The sequence below is a fragment of the Salminus brasiliensis genome, chromosome 10 (assembly GCF_030463535.1).
Source record: "Salminus brasiliensis chromosome 10, fSalBra1.hap2, whole genome shotgun sequence".
In the NCBI taxonomy this organism is placed as follows: Eukaryota; Metazoa; Chordata; class Actinopteri; order Characiformes; family Bryconidae; genus Salminus; species Salminus brasiliensis.
The window spans coordinates 15,490,442-15,512,808 of NC_132887.1; the positions used below are offsets into that span (position 1 = coordinate 15,490,442).

The 22,367-nt window shown below is 41.6% G+C and overlaps 1 protein-coding gene across 3 annotated transcripts in view; it reads left to right on the forward strand.

The window, feature by feature from the left end:
• kif26ab (kinesin family member 26Ab) overlaps positions 1–18,272 on the forward strand; it is a 94,764-nt gene extending 76,492 nt beyond the window's left edge. For 2 of the 3 annotated variants that reach the window (XM_072689431.1, XM_072689433.1), the window contains 10 exons: positions 1,403–1,496; positions 2,486–2,748; positions 5,170–5,353; positions 8,048–8,207; positions 8,853–9,015; positions 9,355–12,703; positions 13,331–13,524; positions 15,400–15,423; positions 15,727–15,877; positions 15,995–18,272. In XM_072689431.1, coding sequence (XP_072545532.1) covers positions 1,403–1,496; positions 2,486–2,748; positions 5,170–5,353; positions 8,048–8,207; positions 8,853–9,015; positions 9,355–12,703; positions 13,331–13,524; positions 15,400–15,423; positions 15,727–15,877; positions 15,995–16,173 — 4,761 coding nt within the window. In that variant the 3' untranslated portion in view covers positions 16,174–18,272. The remainder of the gene's footprint in view (positions 1–1,402; positions 1,497–2,485; positions 2,749–5,169; positions 5,354–8,047; positions 8,208–8,852; positions 9,016–9,354; positions 12,704–13,330; positions 13,525–15,399; positions 15,424–15,726; positions 15,878–15,994) is intronic. The other variant, XM_072689432.1, reaches the window with a different exon arrangement.
• Positions 18,273–22,367: the final 4,095 nt, after the last annotated feature.

Below are 22,367 nucleotides of genomic sequence, written 5' to 3' on the forward strand. Positions count from 1 at the left end.
TGGAAGTTAATGTAACAATTTTATTTTGAGTTATTTTGGACCATTTCTGTTGATCTATTTACTAAACGACTAGTGAGGAATACATTATATGGACAAAGTTTTGAGACACCTGCTCGTTCATTCTTTTCTCTGCAATCAAGGGACTTTTGTTGGAGTAACTGTCTCCACTGTTCAGGGAAGGCCTTCTACTAGATTTTGGCCTTCTGTTAGATCTGATTGCATTTAGCGGCAAGTGTGTCAATGTGGTCAGGATGGTGGATGATCACCACTCCACCTCATCCCCAACTCTCCAACTTATGCCAAATGTACTGAACGAAGCACTGTCATTCCAGAGAACACAGTTGCACTTCTTCACAGGTTAATACTAAGGGGCTTTTTGTACCCATCTAGCCAAGCTGTGTTTGTGCATTTGCATATCTGTGTCAGCAATGGGCGTGACTTAAAGTAGCTGGATAATGCATTGATAAGAAGGGGTGTCCACAGACATATATATTATATATATATATATATATATATATATTGGGCATATAGTGTATTTAAATACCGAAGCACAACATTTTTTTTTGTTATTGCTGGAAATAACTGCACATTCATGAGGGTCAAAAATGGTCAGAAGTCAAGTAAAAGTCAAATGTGATAGTAAATCACTTGATGTTTCTGTGGCACAAGAGAGAGGTCATTTTAGTGAATTGCTTTCTAAAGTGTGCCCTTCTTCAGATTACAGTCACAGTGCCCGCTTGTCCTTATATATAGGTGTGTATGTGTGCACGAGTGTGTGAGGGCTAGGCTTGTGTGTATGTGTGTTTTGATGTATGGAAGGAGATTGCTGCAGTAACAAACTGTCCCTGTGGACTGGGGCTAGTGGAACAGATCGTAACGATAGTTCTCTAGTAAACCTCCCTGTCCGATGAATCCATGATGAGCTGCTGCTTTGTAGGCTGAACGGTTTGCTGTGTTTCTTTTGCTAATGATGCAATAAGTGGATTTGTGCACACTGCAGAGATAAATGTGATTCAGACAGGGTCTGTTGCGCCACAAGGTTTACAGGCTTCCACTCAATTCAAAACGAGAGGCAACTAAATGTGCAGCAGCAGTTACTGGTGTGATTATACATTCCTTTTATAGTCATTATTGTTCATTTACAGAAGTACACTTTGAAACTTTTTTATCCACCTAAAATTTGAACATTGTCACTGTCATGAGCTCAGCTAGAAGGTCCAGAAAGTAAAAATCGGACCCACGATTTTGCTCCAACTGCCTTTTCACTTAAAATCCTGGGATAATTCTTTACTTTCTGGACCTGCATTTTTGATCTCTGCTGTCTTGAGCAATATGTTGACTTGCTGATTGTCCATATACTGGTTATAATGGACATTGAGGGTTTTTTGCTGTGCTCTTGCAGGCCGAAGTGTGCTCAGGGACTGTGGCTGAAGTCATCCAGTCAGTGGTGAATGGAGCAGACGGCTGTATCTTCTGCTTTGGACATGTCAAGCTTGGTAAGCTTCAGTGATCCTCCTGATTAGCTCATCATTACTTATCTCATTAATTACTTATGAGCGTGATAAAAGCCACAGGTCATAAGGTCCAGTTATTTAGTTAATAGTGCTCAAACCACTTAGTAGCTGAGAGTGAAGAAAACATTCGCCTCCTTCTACTCCCGTTTCTTTTAAAGGTCTGAGTGATATACTATGTGTGTGAGCGTGTGAATATGTGTCTGGGTGCCCATATGTATGTCTGTGTGTAGATGATTGCAAACAGAAGGGCTAGAGGGCAGACAATATAATTAAGAGCTTGGTAATTGACCCTCACACATTTGAATGTGTTTGAGGGTCCTGCGTTATTGGCAGTGCTGCTCATGCTTGTTAAGTGTCGCAACACTTTTTTCCCCTTATGTTGCTCGTAATAGTCCAAAATGTGGGTTTAGCACTCGGCCATTACTTAGCACCACTTAAACATGTGTGTGTTCTCTATGAGGAAGGCGTGTATGATATTGCGGTGCCTGTTATGCACGCTCACTGGCATATTAGCATATTTTTTTCTTAATGGCATTGATTTCATCAAATGAAAGATTAACTAGATAATACTAATATTTTATATTAAATATAGAGTACTATTATATTCTGTTCCAGTATGTATGGTAATAAGGACTGTTCAGGGTTTGCGTTCTTCACATTGTAGCATACAAATTACATAATACTTTCCAGCCATTTCACAGCAGTGCAATGGAATTCAGTCTCTGGATTGAACCCATCTGCGGCAGTGAGCATGTGCAAGTGACTAGGTGAGAACACACAACTAGGGCCCAGGAACCCTTTAACTTATGATGCCTTGCTCAAGGTCACCTCGGCCATAAAGGTTCCTTTGCTCCACCCACCACTTCCTGCCAGTCCAGGGGAAGTGTACCTCTACTGACATTCCAGTGCTTGAAATTCTGGTGTGTCATAACTCAGCCAGAATCAACAGCTTTCTCCCTCCCCTTCACCAGGCAAGACATACACAATGATTGGCAAAGACAGCACCGCTCAGAGTCTTGGCATTGCGCCCTGTGCCATCTCCTGGCTCTTCAAGCTCATCAGCGAGCGCAAGGAAAAGACCGGAACCCGCTTCTCGGTGCGAGTGTCTGCGGTGGAGATCTACGGCAAAGACGAGAGTCTGCAGGACCTGCTGTCTGACGTCTCTACAGGCAGCCTGCAGGATGGCCAATCCCCTGGGGTCTACCTACGTGAGGATCCCATCTGTGGGACACAGGTTGGTGGACACTTTTTGTTTGCTTGTATATAGTATGTGAACTGATCTTTGTATGGACCACCAACATTCAGTGTCTACCCTTTGAATGCCCTGGTCTTTTCTCATTGCAGTAATTAGATGTTCTGTGTTTTAATCACACCTCACCTTGCCTTCAGCAGCCGTTTTTGTGGTGTGTTATAATGGAGCCCTGTGCTGATAGGCAGCTGTTCTGGTGGTTTTTCCTCCAAGGCCCTTCAGCATCCATCTGCGGGTGCTGCTGCCTCCTTTCTCCCCCTTCCCCCACCAGTCCCTTCATTGGAGGAGGGTAAATAGTAGGGGGGTAGTTGGCGTTTGAGGGGTGGGAGACGGGGTAGTTGAAAGCGCTGCCAGGTGTTGGCGTCAGATGTTGTTTTTTTGGGGGTCCATATGAGGCCAACACTTCAAAGGCTGCCTGGAGGCTTGTGAAGTTGAGATACGGGAGTCGGCTCCACCCGGTGCTCCTCGCAGTGTTCTCCACTGTCTCCAACTCCACTATTGCTAGCTGGAGGAGATGACTGCCCATTACTGCTTATTTGGAAGACTACGTTTAGTCTACGGAGGACTGATGATACTTTTCATCTGTAACAGGGATTCAGTACACACTAAAAGAATGATTTGGCAAAAATTGTGTTTACACAATTCTTCCCTAATCCCAGCTGTTTTCAATCAGGCAATAAAAGCTGGGTTTGGTGTGTCTGAGATTTTTTCCTCTCTGGATTTGCACTGAAGCGGTTAAGCTAATCAAGCTAATAGGCTTTTCTTTTCCAATACTGATAGGACTATCATGCTCAAACTACTCAAGCACTTTGCTGTCCCATAGTAGGGCTACACCTAACAATTATTTGTTTTATCAATTAATCTAATGTTGTTGCTTTTTTTCAATTGGTCGATTAATCTAATTCCTAATTTATTGATTATTCTAAAGGGGTTTTGTGTGCATGCTTGATTAAGATACTTTAAACATAATATACAAATGTTTTTTTTTTATTTCTCTTAATATCAAGTTTTTATCGTCTTCTCTTAAAAATACATAGTATGCACTCCAGGATGTTATTCTACAACTGAAAATTACTTTTAACATGGGGCAATATAGACACAGCACTTACAGTGCAGTTATGCTGCCGTCTTAAGATAGCAATTGACAAAGAGCCTTCTACACTTTGCAAAGATTACAGAGCACCACATTTTATTCCCACACTTTAGATGCTGTTTGCATTCCGGAGAACCACAAGTCACCAAACCACACGTTTCTATACTTTACTTTCTGCATTAATGATGGCACTATTGTTAACACACTATTTAGTGTAGTAGTGTGTGATTTGAGACACAGCATGATTTTAGGCTGTGTGGTTATCTTTGTGATATGCAACGCATGTTATGCAAATCAACGTTTTTCCGTAATCGACAATGTTGATTATGTTGACACCTCAGCCCTGTCCCAAAGGAAAAAACACAGCTAACAATGTTACATCACAGTGGGAGTGTGTCCTATTTATTACAAGATCAAATTGGATGTGATTTCTGACACTATAACATACTGTTAGCTATACAAATGTGTGAAAGAATGCTTAGCGGCTTCATACAATGACAGAAACTACATAAGCAAATCTGAATGAGAGTATGATGCAGTTTGCATAATTCGGACCGGTGGCTATAAGTTTCCAGTGCTATAAAATTAACATTGTAGACCCAGAGTAAAACTAATAATACAATTTCTGGACACCATACATGTCCTGGCTGAAAACTGTAAATGAGAGATATTAATATTTTACACTATAGAGTACAAGAACTGCTATTCTGCCTATGATGATCTGCTTTCCTCTAAAATTGGGAGTGCACCAGGTTCTCAGCCTGCTGCTTCTTTTTCCTTCAAATAGATGCTCTATCGGGGTCTTGGCCTTTCCACCCACCCAGGGGGTTTTCTTCATAGTCATTCTTTGTCCTGAGGCAGAGAGGGGCAGTCTTTTGCTCTCTTGATCTACTACTCTCCAACTCCCTCAATAATACTTTCCCCTCTGTATGCATATTTGTCTCCTTGATTGCCCAAGAGACCCAATCTAATGGACTAGCTCTGTGTAGAGTGGTTCAATTAGCTTTCTCTCTTCCTTCCTCAGTTTCGAGGCTTCTTTCCATTTGATCCGTGGATCTTGTGGCTTTTCACAAACACACATTTACACCTATCTATCTATCCATCCATCCATCCATCCATCCAGTATATTACTAACCATACTGCTCTACACGGTTTGTCTCTCTCTTGCGCTTTGCTGTTGGTCTACACTGTTCCATCTTGCACGTTTGTATTCTTCATACCTTGCAATTTGCATCAGTGAGATATTCTATGGTGTTCTGGTACCCTAACGGTCAGACTGAACTGAATTGACTCTCTGACTCTCTGTTGTCCAGCTCCAGAATCAGAGCGAGTTGCGAGCCCCTACAGCGGAGAAAGCTGCACTCTTCCTGGATGCAGCCATCGCAGCTCGTAGCACCAGCCGTCCTGATGCAGACGAGGAGGATCGCCGCAACTCACACATGCTCTTCACCCTCCACATCTACCAGTACCGCATGGAGAAGAGTGGCAAGGGTGGAAGTAAGTGCCTGCTTTCGTGTATGCTTGTGGTTAATTGTCTTCTCACACACTGCACTGATAGGGAAGCCCCACTGCGCAGTGAATCGATGGCCCACACTCCCATTTACGTTCCTTTCTCACTTTTCATACTCACAGAGGAGGAGAACTGCATCTGAAACTCATTAATCTAATAGCTTGAGATATTACAGACCAAATCAGAGCTTTCCCATCACCCTCTCATTTCTCCTTTCCCTCCATCATGTAGAAGGTAAATCAATCAGGTCTACTTTGACCACTTCATTAAACTTTAATGGGAATTTTAACAGAAAGTAATAATTCATGAGCAGCTAACGACCATAATCATAGTGTAGAAGTACCTGTCAGAGTGTGATGCTGCGCTGCTCATTAGCATAGGTAAATGCTGAGTATCTGATAACACAGGAATAACTCTGCATGCTTAATAAGCCCCCTCATTTCAAACGAATGTGGACAGCTGACTACAAGCTTATACAAAGAAAAGTGCAGCCCACCCTGAACTGCTGTTCTTTCTTGCTCTGCAATCATGTGAAATAACATACATCTACATCATTTCTACATCGTACATCATTTGAGAAAGTCTCTGCATGCCCTCTGTTTGATCCTCAGCACACTGAGTATGACATGCAGAATAACAGTTATAAAAACTAAAATACTTTGATTCAAAAGCTTTTGTACATTTTGTTCTGTTGTTATCACCAAAATCCACATACCAAAGTCATCTTTTAAATTAGATATTAGAAAATAGATACTATACGATCAGCAGTGACTGTTATTATTGAAAAGTGGAAGCATTTAGGAACCACAACAACAACCTACAGAGCGGGGTTGCTCAGTGCTGAGGCGCACAGAAAAGCATAAAAGCAGCCAACGCTCTGCTGACTCAAAAACTGAGTTCCAAACCCGCTATTATAGCTGCACAGGGGGACAGAGTCCTTATTAATGCCTATAGATTTAGAATGGGATGTCACAAAAGCCCATGTTGATGTAATGTGTAGGTGTCCCAATACATTTGTCCATATAGTGTGGTATAGATTTATAGATTGAAAGAGGTAGGCTGAGGCCTCCCACACTTTAGTTGTTTCGTCATATTAGTTCCGTAGTAGTTACTGAATAATCTATATGATTATTAAAAAGTGTATTATTAAAAAGTTTTTTTTTTTAGTTGAGTGTACACTGTTAAAAGAATAAACTCCTTAAGGAACTTTTGGAGGTCCTTCAATATAAAACTGTGGAGGAATCTCTTAAGGTGCTTTGAGACGGTTCCTTGAAGGTTCCTCAAAGCATCATAAGAGGTTCCTCCACAGTTTCAAATGAATGAACCCCTATACTTTTAACAGTGTAGCTACTGAAAAATAATATATATATATATATATATATATATATATATATATATATATATATATATATATATATATATATATAATGAATATAAACTAGTATGCTGTTCAAGTCTGTGTTTCTATCATTTAAATTATTATTGACTAAAAAATAAGCCTGGAGGTTTATGCAATAATTGGTATTTCTTGCTCCTGGGCTCCCTCTACAGCTGGGGAGTATAATCCTCTTTTACGTCACTATCATAAACACACATCACACTAAGAGCTTTCCTTTTATGGACAGCTATAAACATGCATTTGTTGACAAGCTGAGAAATACAGAACCAGTACCTGAAGTAAAAGAACCATGTTGACTGACAAAGTAAAGTAATATTAAAAAATTACAGCACTGGGTTATGCAGCATAACATTCTCATGCAGCGCAACGAAAGTTCCATAGTATCAAATGTTCTGGCCCGAGTGCAGAAGTCAGTGTGTCATCAACATGATTTAGAAATGATTTTGAGGTAAAACGTTTACATACTGTTGCTTTAAGATGTTAATTTAATATCTATTTGACTTTGTCATTAATATGCTCTATTCATACATGGGCTCACTCAGACATTACCGACTGATCCAGATGCTTGCGATTACACATATATCTCTTCTAGTTAATATTGCTGGGTTAACCATGCTTGTCTGAAAGGGGCTTTATACCGTGTGTACTGCATACGTCTAGTTTTGTATAGTTTTGAATCATATTGGAAAGTTTGGATTACTAAGGGATACATCACACCCAAGTCATGCCAGTCACTTGTCTGCTCAAGGTGTCTGTGAGTGCCTGCGGAGGTGGGTGCTCTTCTTTACACTCCCCGACATTACTTCAGAGTGGGTGTGTCAGCGATGTGCTATAAGCTCTCTGCTACTGTCCTGAACTCCGTCATTGTGGAATTGTGTCTCCTGAAAAATAGTCGGTTGTCGAACTACATTAGCGACTAAGTCTAAAATCTAAACCTTTGTCTTAATCCAAAGGGTTCTAGTCTTTTGACTTTGTGGGATTTAAGTTCTGATTTCTAGGACGTAATGGAATCAGACTGAAAAAGAAACAGAATCACTGATTGAGTTTGTGCAGTTTAAAACCTGTGGATTATAGTTTGTGCCACTAGAGCTTGTAAACATTGCAGGTAAGTTAGAAAAGCATGTATTTAAATGTACTGTAGCATAATGCCGTCCTTGATATGTACTGGTATTGAAGGAAGTTGGTATTTTTTCCTTTCAGACTCTGAACATCACTAGAACCTTTTAAATGTTGGGATTTTATAACGTTTCTTGTTCTCTTTCCTTCTGTTTCTCCTTTCCAGTGTCTGGAGGTAGAAGTAGGCTGCACCTGATAGACCTGGGTAGCTGTGAGAGGGTGCTCAGCAAGAGCAGGGACGGTGGCGGTGGTCTGTGTCTGTCCCTCACTGCCTTAGGCAACGTCATTCTGGCTTTGGCAAACGGAGCCAAGCACGTACCGTACAGGTAGGAGAAAGCAGACTGTGACTGTTCATCACTGTTGATAGGTTAAATTTACTGAAAAACATATGCTGTGCAAAATATGAATTAGCTCCTAATTTTCTCCCTATGAGACATTTCTCTGAGCATATACATGGAACTTATACATAGCTTAAGTAAGTTATACAACACGTTCCTAACGAAAGGTGCTAAAATGTACCATAAAGCATACCTGAGTTTTTACCCAAAACAGTATAATTTACATTCCTTTTTTTTCGAGAGTGCACAAACCTCTGACACTATCTTTCCATGCTTCACTGCGATTCCATTTCCAGTGACGTAACAAAAAAGGATTGAACAAGGAACCTAAGTTGTCAGGAGCAAGACTAAGCATGTTGAGTTGTGTTGACAGGTTTATTAGCAGGTTCATACACTGCTGTTGTCTGGTGTTCACAGTGGTCATACATGAATCATTTGTATGTGCTTGGAAACAGACACGGTGGTATCTGCTACACACTTTATGCAGTTAAAAGCAGAACCTCCTGCTCAATGTTAATAATGAACAATTAAAAACACTTAAAAAAATATATCATGCTCTGTATGCATTGTAAAGACCTGATGATAGTATGTTGATGATATCTCATAATTATCTGGACGTTTTCTACTCTTTAGGGACAGCAAACTTACAATGTTGCTTCGTGATTCACTTGGGAACATCAACTGCAGGACGACAATGATAGCCCATGTCTCAGACTCTCCAGCTCATTATGCTGATTCACTCACCACTATCCAGCTGGCATCTCGAATCCACCGCATGAGGAAGAAGAAGTCCAAGGTCAGTTATGATATTATGTGCATTGTAATGGTACTAGAAAAGCACATGCAAGGAAATTTGACGGTAACTCAGAGCTAGTTTCTCTGCCCTGTCTACTTAATAATCATATAATCAATAGAACTGTGTAATGATGTTCAAAATATTTACTCTCCTATTGGAGATGTAATTACCAGATAATGTAGGATAGTTAAAATGACAGAATCTCCTTATGCTGCAGCTCAGTTGTAATTACTATCGCTAATATCATGCACATTCAAATTATGGATGTTGATCTCTGCTCATCTATTGATTAAAGCTTGGTGTACTTGGTGGTTCATATTTCTCTGTCTCTGTGTGTAGTATGCATCCAGTTCTTCTGGTGGGGAAAGTTCCTGTGATGAGGGAAGGATTCGCCGACCACCACACATAAGGCCGTTTCACCCACGGACTGTGGCTCTGGACCCAGATCTGCCCTCGCTACTCAGTGATCCAGACTACTCCTCGAGCAGCGAGCAGTCATGTGACACTGTCATTTACGTTGGCCCTAGTGGTGCGGCGATCTCTGATCGAGAGCTCAGTGATAACGAGGGTCCTCCAGCCTTTGTTCCCATCATCCCCTCCCTTAACAGAAAGCAACGTGGAAAGGAAGGACCGGCTGACCGTGACCATTTCAAGTGCAACACCTTCGCCGAGCTTCAAGAGCGACTGGAATGTATTGATGGGAGTGAGGAGCCGTCAGCATTTGTTGGGGAAACTAGAGGTGGTCAAGCAAGCCCTAAAATGGACATTACTGCAACAAAGCCCAAAGAAGGGACTGGATCTCTTTCAGGTTCTCCCAAGGCTTCCATCAAAACACCTTTTTCACAGCAGGACAGTGTTTTATCCAAACAACCCCATTGTACTACCAGCAAACTGCCCAGCAGCCCCAAACACAAATCCAAATCTGAACATTCCAAATGGCAAGGTAGCACCACATCAGACATGCTTGAGAATGAGTGTTGTTCCAGGGCAGATGGTGAAAAAGGCTTGGCATCTGAAAACTCTGCTCCTAGCTCTCCAGGGAAACAAGTCAAATCATCAACATCTCCAAACTCAGAGCCAGTGGTGCGAGAAAAGGTATTTTTCAACAAAAAACAGCTACCCAAGCCTGCGCCTCCACCTCCACAACAAAGAGACACTGTCAGATCTAACAAGGAGACAGAAGAACCATCTGCCACAAGAATTCCACCCATTGGAATGAGCCATCAAGCTCAGAAGCAGGGTGGATCGAGAAGCAACTCTCCTCTTTTGAGCAGGGTCCATCATCTGAACCCTAGGACCCCACTTGAGGTGTGCCAGCTAAGGTCTACACTTAGGGAAAGGTGCATGGATAGAGACATCTTGAGGACTACAGTAACCCTCCAGCAACCAGTAGAGTTAAATGGAGAGGATGAGCTGGTATTCACTCTTGTAGAAGAACTGTCAATTGGGAAGATTGTGGACAATGGGAGGCCTTCTAGCATCATAAGCTTTAACAGTGATTGCTCTGTACAGGCCATTGCTTCGGGATCTAGGCCAGTAAGCATTATAAGCAGCATCAATGATGAGTTTGATGCTTATACATCTAGTGTGGGTACGTCTGAAGTGAACACCGAGATGGTAGCACCCTTGCAAGAAGAAACATTCACCTCACTGGACAGTCGTAGTTCCTCTATCGGTTCGTGGCTTAGCGAAGTAAGTGTCTGCACATTAGAGAGTGAAGGAGCACAGTCTGCTGATGTCTTTCTCCCTGATGGTACACATATTGTCCCAGGAAGTGCATTCTACCTGGATTCCTTTGGCATGTTCCATAGCAGCCCCCAGAAGGAACCCAAGAACTCACTGAATGATAGTGGCTTTAGCTTCTCAGAAATGGATAGTGACAGTGCTGCTTCAAGTAAACTCTCCCTTAGTAAATCTTCATCCTCCCCAGAATCCACAAAAACATCAGTCAGAAATTCACCAAAACTGGTTAAATCGAATAATTTGAATTCATCTCCAACTCAGACCTTGCAAGACTCCTACGATGCTCACTGTAGTCTTCCCAGGAAAATGAAACCTACCTCATCTGCAATTCAGAGTAGCAGTGTTAGTGAGAGCAGTAACAATAGCACTTGGAGACGTGAGCCCCTGAGGCTAGAGGGCAAGCCAGATGATCCATGGTATCGGATAGAGAACATTTCAGAATTGCCAGTGTCCTCGAATTCATGTTCTTCTTCCAAACTATTAAAAAATGGAGTTAGTGGCATACCGCCTAGGAAAGCAGGCACAAACTGCAACAGCATACCTCGAATACCCAAAATGCAAGGACCTAATTCATCACAGAGGGTGGTGGATGGATGTGAAAAATCTAGTTGCAGCAAAAAGATGGATTTCCCCAGCAAGATGCCACAGCTCAGAAGAGGTGCAACCACACTTGGGACAGTTCCAGTCATTCACACATCAATTGATGTGAAGGTTGGCCTGGACATTGGGTCATCAACTGGTAGTTTAAAGTTCTCATCTTTGGAAAAAAATGGGAAGGGAAATAGACAGGATGTCAGCATGCTGCCAAAGCAAGGTGGTGGTGTATCACCTCCTCCACCTCCTGTGCGCAAATCCAGTCTGGATCAGAAGAATCGAATTCTGCTTCCCCCAAGTGCCTTAAAGTCTGCATTCGAGGCAGGAAAGTCCTCAGGAGCAAGGCCTGCAAAGACAGAGAATGAATATGATGCCCGGTACAGAGGAGACTCCCACAGTTTAAAAGCATCCAGTTTGAAGTCAGAGCATGGTTTACTGAAAGCAACCTCCAGCCTCAAGGCCAGAGGAATGAGAGGAGAAGCTGGACAACTGTATGGAAGTCAGATATCGCTTGAAAGGTGTGACAGTCTGACATCGTTGGGATCTAAACCGGTGCTCAGTCGAGAGAACAGCGGGGCAAGTCTCAATGGAAAGTCGAGCAGATCTATTGCTAAGTTTGGGTCACCTGTTGCCACCTCCTCCCCAATCAGTACCTCCCCGCCTCCCGGTGTTAATCTAGTCAACATGGGGAAAAACGGGCAAGTCAAAAGCAGCCTTAATGCGAGACCAGTGCCTGTAAATGGAAGCAAAGCTCGCACATTATCTGCCAGCAATTCCAAAGCCCTCAGTTCCTCAACCAAGTCTCTCACAGCATCTGCAACAAGGAATGCCAACCTTCCACCTTCAGGGAAGAGTGCATTACCTCGTTCAGCAGTGGGAAGTAGTGGTAAACCAACAAGGGGAACAATTATGGGCACTAAACAAGCAATGCGGGCAGCCAACAGTCGTGTTAGTGAGCTTGCAGCAAGTAATCATCCTGGGAAACACCTGAGAGGGTCTGGTGATTCTGACAGTGGCAATGACAGTGGAGTGAACCTCAGTGACGACAAACCCACACCCATCCCCATTCTGCCCTCTCCTTATAGCAAGATCACTGCCCCAAGACGGCCACAGAGGTACAGCAGTGGGCATGGAAGTGACAACAGCAGTGTCCTGAGTGGAGAGTTGCCTCCTGCCATGGGTCGTACTGCACTGTTCTACCACAGCGGAGGGAGCAGTGGCTATGAGAGCATGATTCGGGACAGTGAGGCCACTGGAAGTGCCTCTTCAGCTCATGACTCTATGAGTGAGAGTGGGATGTCTTCTTCTGGACGCACTAGGAGCTCCAAGCCACCCAAAAAGAGAACAAATGGTGCGTATAGTAGTAGCATGATGAAGTCTATGAACCTAGTCTTTTGACTGACACTTCCCAGGTTAACATGTATTTCCCTGGCTTTCCCTTGGATATATTTTCAGAACTGCTCAAAAAGCCCAAAGTGTCTGCTGTTCTGTATCCCTCCCTGAGGCATGAAAAAAATGCAGATATACAAATGCAAATTTAGTTTGTTTACAGAATGATGCATTCTATTTACCAGGGGGGTGTGTAATGCATATAACAGTCACATTGCTTTCCATCCATTGTCCTTTTGCAATTCTTATGTCTGTCTGCATGACACTGGCATTGGTGCTGCCCCTTATACATATGCTATATAAACAACATGTAGGAGGTCTGCATAAAGCCTGTCATCACCCTCCATCTAAGTCTGCATTCTCATAAATATATACATACGAATAGAGGATACATTTTTCTACTACAGCTTGTCATATTTTCTTCCTAGCTAAAGTCCAGGGTATTATATACTGTGCTTTAATTGACACATCTATGTCTTCCACTCTGAGCATGAGCTCAACCATCCATGCACGTTTTCTTATATTCGATTTTTTTTTTCACTCTCTTATCTCATGCTCTCTATGTCACATATCTTTTCGGGTGCTCCAGGCCTTCAGAGGCGGCGTCTCATTCCTGCTCCACTGCCAGACACCTCGTCCTTGGGGAAGAAGGCTGGTGCTACAGGCCAGTGGGTGGACTTGCCTCCTATGTCTGGTCCATTGAAAGAGCCCTTTGAGATCAAGGTGTACGAGATTGACGATGTGGAACGGCTACAGCGGCGGAGACAGGAGGAGGCAGTTGAGGTGAGCATACGATTGCTCTACCACATGTGAGACATCATCATCCAGTGCAGTATTAGGGATCACTTAGTCTGGGTTTAGTTAGGATGCTCGCAAGACATATATAAAAAGGCTTATTTACATATCACCAGTTGACAAGTGCACGCACACAGCCTGTCTAGCCCTTGTGGAGATGTATTGCCAATGAAATAGGTCTCCATGGAGCAGATAAACATGAACTTATTGGCACAATGCCAAATGTCAGGCTTTGGCGAGAGGGGTATAAACCCCCCAGCATTGAGGTGGGGGGAATAATGGTGCTCCATCCAATACTTCTGGGATGGCGCGATTCGGAGTTGAGGATAAGGTGGGGTGGTAATCATCCAACACCTTGACCTCACTAACGCTCTTGTCACTGAATGAGCAGGTGTCCCAGTACTTTTGTCCATATAGCTGAAGCTCGGCTGTGTTACATTGACATGTAAAAAAAGTAGGAAACTAACCTAGTTTATGAATATTTTTTTCAGAAACTGAAAATATTCTAATATTAGCTGGTAAAAAGGAGAATGTGGATGCACATGTTGTGAACGTAGATGTCATTTCTGAAAGTGGATTTTCATTCAGAGCAAGCTTAACTACATAGTTGCTGTAGCTTGTATTTGAAAGTCCATTCACTGACGACACAATTAACATAACTCATTTCCACAGTAAGACAGCTGACATATCACATAGATCATATTTTCTTTCTTTCTCATGTTTCATTCTTTCCAAACCTTCCCAGAGCTCAGTGTGTATCTTAAAGTTGATCATGCGTCTGGTATGTGAAAGGGAATGTCATTAGCTCAGCAGTATGCCACATGCGTCACCTTCAAGCCCTTCACATCGAATGAAGGACTTGTCAGCCCTTTGCATCTTATTAAAGAGTGCGATGATAATTTGTGGCTTAGACGCTTGACCTTCAGCATGTCTGATAGTGGAGGGCTGTGTCTGAATTACTGTGCTTTCGTCTGTATCTTCCTGGGTGACCACAGAAATGTCTGGGGTTATAACACAGACCAGTTGGAAGGCAATTCTTGGGGAGGTTAATTAGTTTAGTGAGGAATAAATAAGGCTTGGTAATTCACAGTTATGCTCCTTTTCAACAATAGTACCACTACTACTAATCATTTTAACGCTAATAGTAATAATCACCTGATATAGCACGTAGTAATCATTTCTCAGGGGCATGAATTAAGGCAAGCATGTTAAGTTTTTTTTATAGAGACCCTGTATGTCTAAAGATTTTTGGACACTCATTCTAATGAATGCATTCACTACTTTACGTTTCACCCATTGCTGACACAAATGTGCAAATTTACACCCACACACAGCTTGTCTAGTCCCAATACAGAACCGTTGGCAATAGAATAAGATGAACCTATTTGCACCATGCCTAATGCAAGGTGTGGGCTAGAGGGGTATAAAGCCCCCCAGCATTGAGCTGTGGAGCAGTGGAACTGTGTTCTGTGGAATGATGGTTTTGGGATGAGTTGGGGATGATCATCCAACACCTCACTGAAGCTTTTGTCGCTGAATGCAATTCTCCAAACACAGATAACAGCAATGCTCCAAAATCTAGTAGAAAGCCTTCACTGGACAGCAGAGACAGTTACTCCAGCAAAAGTAGGATTTGAAAATTCACTTTGAAACAGTGAATGAGCAGGTGTCCCAATACTTTTGTCTATACAGTGTTTATTTGTGTAATATAATGTGTACAGTATTATTATTATTATTATTATTATTATTATTATTATTATTAACAATAGTACAGTATTACGAGTTCATAAGGGTGAATAATGAACTTACTGGCTAACTAACTGACCAAAACTCACCCCTGTTTTTTCCATCTCTCTACTGCAGCAGTCGATTCAGGATGTTGATAAGGTACGTTCATATATACAGACTGAATTGTATGCAAGTAAATAAAACTGCAAAAAAACTTAAAACTAATGGAGATACCTGCAGTGTACTAATAGGAGGGAGCATGCTCTTGCTCTACAACACCTGGAAACTGTCTCAGCATAGTTGTATTTGGACAAGTAACAATAACTGAGACTTTTTCTTGTGGTGTAATAATTCATTATAAAAATCTTCAGTTGATGGGTAGAAAATGTTCACTATTTAATATCTATTGTTGTAGTGTTGTATACTGCTTGGCATCTAATTTGCCCCTCGCTCTGCCCGCAGGGCTTGATGTACTTTAACACAAAGCTGAAGGATGTGGAGCGAAGGCAGCTGCAGATCAAAGAGCTGAGAATCAAACATGAAACTCTGAAGGAAGAACTTGAGGACACGAAGGCCAGACTGATGATGGACCCCAGCAAGTGGATGGGAGAGTGTGAGTTTCACAGTTAGCGTTGTTCTTGATTGATGTTCTTGAGTTCTGTACTTTGAGAATGCGCCCAGGTTTTCAGTAACAGTAACTCATGACTGGTTGTGCTCCTGTTGTGCACAGTTGATGTGGACCAGGATTTGGACCCGGAGTCACAGGAGTACCTGGAGGCACTAGAGCAAGCCACGAGTGAGCTGGAGTACTGCGTCAACCTATGCAAGTCACGCGTTATGATGGTGACCTGCTTCGACATCAGAGTAGCATCGGACATTCAAGAAGGAGCGCGAGAGGTGGAGGTGTGAAAGCAGGGATGGTTAAGAGATGGAGAGACAAAATGGAGGAGTGGAAGTGAGAAGGAATCCTGGAAGTCTGAATGGAAGGATATTGAGATGTAGCAGCCAATTCACTGATGCTAACAAAAGACAAGGAAGACACTTCAAAGACACGAACACTGCATGGAGGAGGAACATGTTAACTTCTGAGGAGCCACCGGTACTGGTGATATACAGTGCCCCAGGCTGTGGCATGGACTTTTTGAAGATGAGGCTAGAACCTGCGATATTTTTTTGGAACATCTACTGTACAGAGAGAGGGGAAAGAGAGAAACCAAGAAAGAATGAATGGAAGTGGGTGGGATCGTCACCATTTACCCAAGAGTTCTTCTGCTACACCGCAAAGTGCCTTTTGTCATATGACTCTTTCAATCATTATTTTTTGTATTGGTGCTAGTGCTCTAACCAGCATACCTAAGCCAACCCTTAACATATTCCTTTTACAAATTAAAAAAATGATTTTATATTGCATTGTATAGTGTATTTATATGATTAAACAGTCTGTAAAATACCATTTTTTTTGGTGGGAAGTTTAAAGGAACGAGGAAAGGAAAGCAATAAGCTAATGTTATTGCGTTTTCCCAGACTTTGCCTTTCTCCTGTACTATCACCTCGTGTCAGCATTTTCTCATCTAACCTCTGGAGCCTTATGTTCAATTTCTAGTGTGTGTGACTTTCTACCGTACATATCAAACAAATCTGTGATGTCTTTTTTTAAGAGCTACATTTGTAATACTGTTGTTATTCAACCGCCGTCAGGCTTGGTTGATGCAAGCCCATTTTCAGCTTGACTCAGTTGCCTTGGATGATATGCGTTGAATGGAACATGACAAATTCTCTACAGTACTGCATAAGAAGAATGTGAGCTATAGTAACATGACTGATGTCTTGCGTTGGTACTGCATTCGGTCACTCTCTTGACTGTTTAAGGAGTTCAGCCACATTGAATGTACATATGGATTTATAGAAACCCCGTATTCAGAGATGACCCAAACAATGGGCAGAATGTGACATATCAAGCCTTTTCATCACTCTGTATCAGTTAAACTCGGCCATTTTGCATGACTGTTCAAGCTGATCTTATCAAAACGCAGTAGGAGCTCATGTCCTTGTTTGTAGTAGCTGTGACGCGTGGCAGTGGGAATATATCAGCGATATATCTGCTGTCCATATAAAGCAGCTATGGGTCATGATTCATAAAGAACAGTCTTTTTTTAACTCAAAATCAAATTTCAGCAGACTGACCCACAAGTAAACTTTCCAAATGCCTTTCAGTTTCTGATCCTGGTTGTGCAGTGAAAACCTGAATGTGAGCACAGTGAGCAAACCAACTACTTCAGCTGTTTTAGTGAAGCACTGTGGATAACAAACACTGAGTTCAATGCCAGACATTGGTTCTATGCATTCCTGACATAGGTTCTAATCACATAGAACCTCAAAAAGCTACAGTTTGCCTTCAGCACAAATGGTTTCAGAGCTTAGGGATCCAAACGTTCATATACTCCTCTTTTTTTATCTTAAAATAAGTCAGCTTGTCTAACCTCTCACAAGTACCTCTGAATTTCTGATGTCATGGCGTCAACTGTATTGGTAAGGATTGTTCAGAATGGCTGTTTGTTTACTGGTTTTCAGCAAATATTTGTGAGCGACTTCTGGGTCATTAAAAATAATATCCAAGTCACTTCTCTTGTTCTCAGAAAACCTTCTTGGATTTATTTACCTTTACAAGTATACACTCTCAGGCCCTTTCTTACAATGCTGCATGAGATTTCTTTTGTATTATTGTTGTTATTATTATTATTATTATTTTTAGATATTTCCTTGCTTCAGTTTTACATCTAATTTTGTAATGACAATGCTGGCATTCACTGTCATAGGAGGTTATGAACATGGATTAACCAACTAACACCAAACTGAACCTTTTTTATTCAAAATGATGATGTATGTCATATTTCATATCAAATCATATTTTCTAATGTTTTTTTATTTTGTAAAGGATTTTCAGACAATGTGTAAAAATGTATTATATGGCAGCTTGGGATGGCATTTTCTTCTTGTGAATAAAAACGTGTTCCTTCTTATAACAGTGTCTGAATGTATATTCTAAGTGTCGTTATGTAAGGTTAAGCTCTAAAAAGACATATGCATACTTATATATACACATATATTTTTTATACATATATTTTTTATACACATATTTTTCATTATACATATGCAAAGGTTATGCAAAAGGTTGCTACCCAGAATGACACATTTTGTCATTTTTTTGTCAGTTTTTATAATTGAGAAGTAATAAACACAGCCTCTGATTCTAAACAAACATAAAGCACAATCTTTTCAGCAAATTCTAAAGCAGTTACATTCATAACATAAAAAGTAAAAATGCACCATCACATAGGTGCCCAAACGTACATGGGCTCCTCTAGGCAAAGATCTGAAAACAAAAGTAACTGATGTCAACAAGTCAGGGGAAGAAGTTAGCCAAGTGTTTTCAGTGTTCAGTTTCAGCAGTGCAGAATGTTATTGAGAAATGATGATTCAGGGGAACTGTGGAGGTCAAGATGAGATCAGAAGACCAAGAAAACTCTTAGAAAGAACAACTCAAATGCAACTTAGACGGGCGACATAAACCCCAATATATAACTCCTGATATGACCACTAACCTGAAGGGAGGTCAAGAGTGCTGAGTACCATTAAACTGAGTGGTACTGCTAGCATAAACATCATCTTTGTGGAAGAATAATAAGAAAACCTTACTTGTCACAAAACTCAAAACTCATGTTATGGAACTAGACAAGCCAGATGAGTCTTGTAAACAGCATATGAATTTCATCAGGGGGTGAAATAACATCAAAATATCTCTACTTTATGAACTGTCAGGCTGATCTTCAATAGATATGACATATTTTAATTATGTCTTTCTCAGTCTAGTGTAACAAAGACACACACTTTACCAACCTATTTCATTCCCAGTCACAGCTAGTTAGCATGACTGACAGAAATAACAGTTTATTGGCATGTTCTTTGGAGCTTAAACATGTTCAATCCTAGACCAATTTTATTCTCTAAACCTGGCATACTGTAGACTGTATGTTCTGTATGTGCAACAAATACACTAGATTGCTCTCATGGTGTTCCCTGGATGGTGCTTGGAACCCTTTAATTGCCACTTCCCACTATAGTTTTTATAGTTTGTTTGATCTTGGGAAAGGTAATCTTAGTCCAAAGCCAAACAAAGCATTATAAATGTCTATCATATGCATTTCTGTATTTTTCCACACACAATATTCTTCTATCAAATAATAACAAACAATAAATCCTGTGTGGGCTGTGAACCCTCCAGTGATTGGCCATAGTCTTGTGACACATTGCAAACCAGCATGAGTGTCACACCTGCTGTAAGAGTCACTATGGAACAGGAATGGCTTAATATAGCTGGATTAGAGCTGTGACGTCAGCAAAATTCCAGCCTACCATCATTTACTATGTACGCTTGTAAATGGCAATACAGTATGCTGTGGTCTATCAAGAATGCACTTGTTCTCAACATGCCATAATCAGTGAAAAGGTCCCTGTTTTCCCTTAGTACACTCTGAGAACTGTTATTCATTATGTACATTCAGTACGCACACTGGTTTGTGGACATACTGTACATCAAGAGCTATGAATCCACAGGTGCTGGAATATGAGAGGTAGTAAATATTGTGGACGATGATTAACTATGTCAGCAAAGCGTGTACACAGACACACGCTGGCTGTCCTGTCACCCTGTCATCCTGTTGCGTTGCCACCTGCTCTGAATTTTACACTCAAATGCCCCATTTGATTAAGGAGCCACACATCCACATCCACACCCACACACACATACACACTACACAACTGACCACAAGACAGACAGTTTACAACTGGTAAGAGGAGGCAGTTAATCACAGAATGCCCTGTGCGCTCAGCAGTGATGAGTTTTAAATGGTGCAGTAAAATAAGTGCATTATAAGGTCCTACCCATTTATCTCATAAGGATTAAGGAGCTTGTGGGGCTTGCCAGAGTTTCAGAGGATATTTCTTGCAATGTGTTCTTAATCCATTTCAGTAGAGCTGCTTAAGTCTAAAGTTGGGCTGAATATTGCCAAGTAATCCCCTACTTACAAAGCAAATACAATAACCTTAGCCTGCTCCCATCTCTCCTCCCCACTGTTGATTTAATTTGATTGAAACCAGAGCATACAGTAGTAATGATTTGGCTGCTCGGTTGGAGCAGCTGGCCTGTATATTGCTAATCAAATCTGTGGCCTTTAGTCTTGCTGGCTGCAAGTGCTTTTTGACAGCAGGAAAGAGGGTTACATGCCTTAAATGACAATGATTAAAATGTGCGAATTATAATTTGGGGGGAAAAAAATCTAATATGGGACATAATTATATTTCTCCTTTATCCATCCCGATCACTGTCATCATGGCCTTGTTCAATATGACACCAAATGCTTGACACGGCATTCTCTTTTGCAATGGTTAGTGTCTGCGCTTTAAATGCATAAAAGTAAGGTTTCCCAAATGAGGAGAAATGAGATTTGCTTGGCGGCTGCATGCTAATGTTCATCTGTGATGCTCTCATTCTATTTCTTGCTGATTTGGCTGCTATCTATTCTTGCTCACCCAATGTTTCCTCGCGCAGCCAGGCCCTGTGGCGTCTGGTCTAGAGCATGCTGAGATTTTCCTGCTCCTGCTGAGGAAGCTCAGCTTTGGGCGAGAGACAATGAGTGACACGCTTTGACACGTCTACTGCTGAAGAAGAGGCCTCATTGCCATGGAGACGCTCCGGAGTGGCCGTGGAGAGTTGCGGTAGGCTGCTGAGTCCAGGCATTTTAAAAGCTGCTTTGACCTTGCCTCTGAACTGAAAGCCTCTGGCCTCTCCTGGGGTAGAGAACATGAGAGTAGCGCGGTGAGGGAGAGTTCAGGGAGAAGTCAGCAAGATCCCCCGCAGCTTTACTCAAGCTGTAGCCATGCCTGTTCGATCAGCATGCGGACATAGACATTGAATCCACCAGAGCCTCATAAAGCGAACACATCTGCTTACTGCCGCTCCTCGTACTTTCTACAGCCAATCTCAATCATGCAGAAATGTTCTGAAGTAGCGCAGAGGAAGTGATGCTGTCAAAGACAACAACAAAAAGAAGAACAGCTGGGAGAGCACATGAGAAAATACCAAGCCCAAATGAATCAGAAAATAGACCCCACAAACCAACGCCTTTATCAGTACTTAATAGCTGGCTAATGTCACCCCATGCTCCAAAATGCTGAAATCAGATGCTCTGTGTGTGTGTTTTCACCCAGTGCTGAGTCTACAGCCCATAAAGAGGAAGTGATCTTTAGATTTACTTCCCCCAGTCGTTTCTAATGAGCAGAGGTACCGGCACCTTAACGACGCAGGGTCCCTCAGTCGGTCACTCCCATAAAAACGCACCTTTGATTTGTAGGAGAACTAAACCAATCCCTATATTGCTGAGGGACATCAAGGAGAACATTATCACCCCCTCTGTAATTTATTTTGGTTCGGCCCTGACATGAAATATTCATGTTTTAATTTAGCTAAGGTCCTTGTTTACTCTATACTCTCAAAGGTTCTTTCTGACACCTTTGCTTTCTGCTTCTACATGGTTTGAATATTTATTGGCTTGTTTCAATGGCTTCATTGATTGGGTCACAAGAGTTCGCAAAATTTATTTAACTCGCTTTTAATCAGCACTGTAATTAGAAGACCTACACAAATTGTGCAAAACAATATGCTAGCATCTTCTCTTGGTAAGTGAAATATTATAGTCAGTCAGAGACAAAGTCAAAAGCTCATATTGAGCGTCAACCAATAGTCTGAGACCAACGGTTTTCCTCAATTAAACCTGAAAAAAGAACAGCAAGTATTTACGATTTTGCACCATTTTATGTAAATATTTAAATATAAGCATATTTGTGACATTGATCATATTAAAGCTAGTTGGGATTAGTCCCTGGAACCCAACAGTACTATTTTGTTGTACTTTACTTTTTCTGTAAGGACAAAAAATGTAGTTTTGGTTGTAAAAAAATAATCAATTTCAACATTTTGGTATTTATTTTGAACCTCCATCCAAATGTGTGTGTGTTGGGGGAAGGGGGTTGATGCAGTTCTGCAT